At 36.0% G+C, this 3,421-nt stretch overlaps 1 protein-coding gene across 3 annotated transcripts; it reads left to right on the forward strand.

Annotated features, from left to right (window-relative positions):
• Positions 1-2,954, forward strand: LOC130960859 (MDIS1-interacting receptor like kinase 2-like). Of its 3 annotated transcripts, none has more exons than XM_057886352.1 (3): positions 1-367; positions 461-2,314; positions 2,436-2,954. In XM_057886352.1, the coding sequence occupies exons 1-3, from the start codon at positions 22-24 to the stop codon at positions 2,795-2,797; spliced, it is 2,562 nt and encodes an 853-aa protein (XP_057742335.1). In that variant the 5' UTR covers positions 1-21; the 3' UTR covers positions 2,798-2,954. The 3 variants fall into 3 exon arrangements, with proteins under 3 accessions (XP_057742335.1, XP_057742336.1, XP_057742334.1); XM_057886353.1 differs by having other exon boundaries at positions 563-2,314; XM_057886351.1 differs by having other exon boundaries at positions 1-2,314.
• The last annotated feature ends 467 nt before the right edge of the window (positions 2,955-3,421 follow it).

Here is a 3,421-nt window from a genome sequence, read left to right on the forward strand (position 1 = left end):
CCATTCTAACTAAAATCAATAATGACTAAGTATACTTTCGATTTACTGAAAGTAGCAGTGCTAACATTATGTGCTACTTCTTATGTGTTGTTCCCTGCTATGGCTTCCACCAATGAGGAACGTTATTCTTTGGTGAAGAGTGGTTGGTGGAGAAGTGATTATCAGAAGATCTCAAACCATTGTAATTGGACTGCAATCACATGTAATGAAGCTGGAAGTGTTATAGACATTGCTGCACACTACTGGCCTTTCAACCTTCCTCCATCATCATTGAAACTTCAGAACTTGAATTTCACTGCATTTCCCAATTTAGTCACTCTGTATCTACCTCGAATGCAACTCACTGGAATCATCCCTCCCGAGATAGGTACTCTTTCGAAACTTGTCACTCTTGATCTGTCTTATAATAATCTTCATGGTGAGCTTCCAAAATCATTTGCAAGTCTTACTCAACTCATAGTTCTTGATGTTTCCTTCAATTCTCTTTGTGGAACCATTCCTTCTGAGTTGGGTGAATTCGAGAATCTAACCTTTCTTTCGCTTGCTTCAAACCGAATTGAAGGTCCAATACCACAACAGTTAGGGAATTTAAGAGACTTACAAGAACTACATCTCTCAAATAATTTGATCAATGGTACAATCCCTTCTAGTTTAGGCCGATTGGGAAACTTGACTGCTCTCTCACTAGCTTCAAACCAAATTGAAGGTCACATACCTCAAAATCTTGGGAATTTAAAGACTTTACGAAAACTCTCTCTCTCAAATAATAAACTCTCAGGTTCAATCCCTTTAACTCTATATCAATTGGGAAATTTATCTTATCTCTACCTTGATTCAAACCAAATAGAAGGACAAATACCACCAGAGATAGGGAGTTTAGAAGCACTAGAAGTTTTAAATCTTTCATCTAACTCTTTTTTTGGTCCAATTCCTTCTCAAGTCGGAGCTTTAATTTTCTTATACGAGTTATATATAGAATTCAATCAAATAAATAGTTCTATACCTTCTGAATTTCAGAATTTGGTTAGCCTAACTACCTTGTATCTTTCTCACAATAAGATATCTGGTGTTATACCATCTGAACTGTTCAAGTTACCCTTGTCTTCTCTGCATCTTTCAACCAATCAATTAGTTGGGCATATACCATTTGAGATGAGGAATTCCATTAAGCTTTGTGATGTAGACCTTTCCAATAACAAGCTAGAAGGATTTATCCCATCTCCTATAGTAAACTGTTTCCTAGCAAGAGTTAATTTAAGCAATAACAAGCTAAGTGGAAGCATTCCTGTCCAAATTGGTTTTGTCAACATCCTTGACGTTAGTCACAATTTTCTGAGTGGTGAAGTACCTTCTTTGGTTGTTAGTGACAATGCTTCTTGGTCACTTCTAGATATAAGCCTTATATTGTCAAGTTTGGATCTTAGCTACAACCATCTCTCTGGTGGCTTGCCAATTAACCTTGAAAATGTTCTTCATATAAACTTGTCCTTCAATTTCTTTAAGTGTTCAAAAGGCTTCAAAGTTTTCCATAAAGAATCACTAATTGGTAACACTCCTAATTTCCCTTCTTGTTCTTCTCAAGTCCAAAAACCCAACAAGGCTAAACACCTCATTGTAATTATTCTTCCTGTTACTTGCATCCTCCTTATCATTTGTCTGTTCATATTGTATTTTACTCTGTCTACCAATAAAACCAAAATTGAACAAAGACAAGCCAAAAATGGAGACTTGTTTTGTATATGGAACTATGATGGTAGAATTGCATTTCAAGACATCATTGAAGCAACAAATAACTTTGACTTCCAGTACTGTATTGGTACTGGGGCATATGGTAGTGTTTATAGAGCACAATTACCAAGTGGAAAAGTTGTTGCATTGAAGAAACTTCATCAAAGCGAATCTCAAAACATATCCTTCAATGAAAGCTTTCGGAACGAAGTCAAGATGTTAACAGAAATCCGTCATAGAAATATTGTGAAACTTCATGGCTTTTGCCTTCACAATCAATGCAAGTTTTTGGTTTATGAATACATGGAAAGAGGCAGCTTATTTCATGTCTTGAACAATATTAAGGAAGTTGGGGAGTTGAATTGGAGCAAGAGGGTGAATATCATTAAGGCAATGGCGAATGCATTGTCTTACATGCACCATGATTGTATTCCTCCAATTGTTCATCGAGATGTGACAAGTAGCAATGTTTTGTTGAATTCACAGCTTGATGCAGTTGTCTCAGACTTCGGTCTAGCTCGATTTATTGATCCTGATTCCTCAAATCAAACCTTTCAAGTTGGAACATATGGCTATGTTGCCCCAGGTATAGTTTTTCTTTTCTTTTCTTTCCTATACTATACCATACATAAATTTGACTATTGATTATTGTTATCAGAAGTCATGTTCACTGACTACTACTACCTTGGTTTCTTGATCCATTGCAGAGCTTGCATATTCATGGACTGTGACAGAAAAATGTGATGTTTATAGTTTTGGAGTAGTGGCACTGGAAACATTGATGGGAAGGCATCCCAGAGAGCTAATCTCATCTTTATTCGACACTTCTCCACAAAACATGTTGTTGAAAGATCTGTTAGATTCACGAATTCGTCTACCTCATAGTCAGAAAGATGCTCAAGACATAGCTCTTGTGGTTACAATAGCACTAGCATGTTTGCATTCTAAACCAAATTCAAGACCATCAATGTTACAAGTGTCTCAACAACTTTCTAGTTCTGGACAGTCACCACTGCCATCATCTTTCTTTGAAATTTCGATCCATCAATTGATGGCTCAAGTGCTATAACTTAAATCATGAAAATTTGACATTAAAGGATGCAATCTTAGGCATGTTTGTTAGTTTTAAGATGAATGATTAACAGGGTCTACTCCATTTCCTATCCGCACTTGTTTTCTCCTAGATTTAAATTACAACTTGTTGAATGGAAGCATAATTTCTTAAACTGGTTATGTTGTTAAGTGAAAACCAAGCACAGTGAAGGTTCATATAAATTGAACCTTTGGAATGGATAATACTTTTAGCTTTCATATCTCGCTTTAATTGTGTTCAATGACGAGTTGATCTGGTGATAGTTTATTGGTCCGCTTAAATAAGTATCGGACTTTCGAATCGCATAATGTGTATGCAGTAATTCATTAGACAACGAGCATGCAGTAATCCATTAGACAGCAACAAACTCTTAAATGAAATTTCGATCTGCGACGGATTAGTTATTTACTTGCGGAACTGAAAATACGGTGAAAAACCAAAAAACTTTCTATGACAGATATTAGTTCATCCGTTAATTCATCACCTTAAATCAGCATCAGCACCATATTCTCTGAGCAATTCTACTTCAAGTTGCAAAGATATCAAGGTGATGTGAGACTTAAGAAAAGAGTCTAAAACATGACCTTCTCTCATTAGTTT

This window comes from Arachis stenosperma, chromosome 2 (assembly GCF_014773155.1).
Source record: "Arachis stenosperma cultivar V10309 chromosome 2, arast.V10309.gnm1.PFL2, whole genome shotgun sequence".
Lineage (NCBI taxonomy): Eukaryota > Viridiplantae > Streptophyta > Magnoliopsida > Fabales > Fabaceae > Arachis > Arachis stenosperma.

Bases quoted from the DNA above. Each gene is read 5' to 3' on its own strand.
- LOC130960859 (XM_057886351.1), top strand. From the start codon at position 22: ATGACTAAGTATACTTTCGATTTACTGAAAGTAGCAGTGCTAACATTA. The intron at 2,315-2,435 runs GTATAGTTTTTC...GATCCATTGCAG, and splicing joins ATATGGCTATGTTGCCCCAG to AGCTTGCATATTCATGGACT.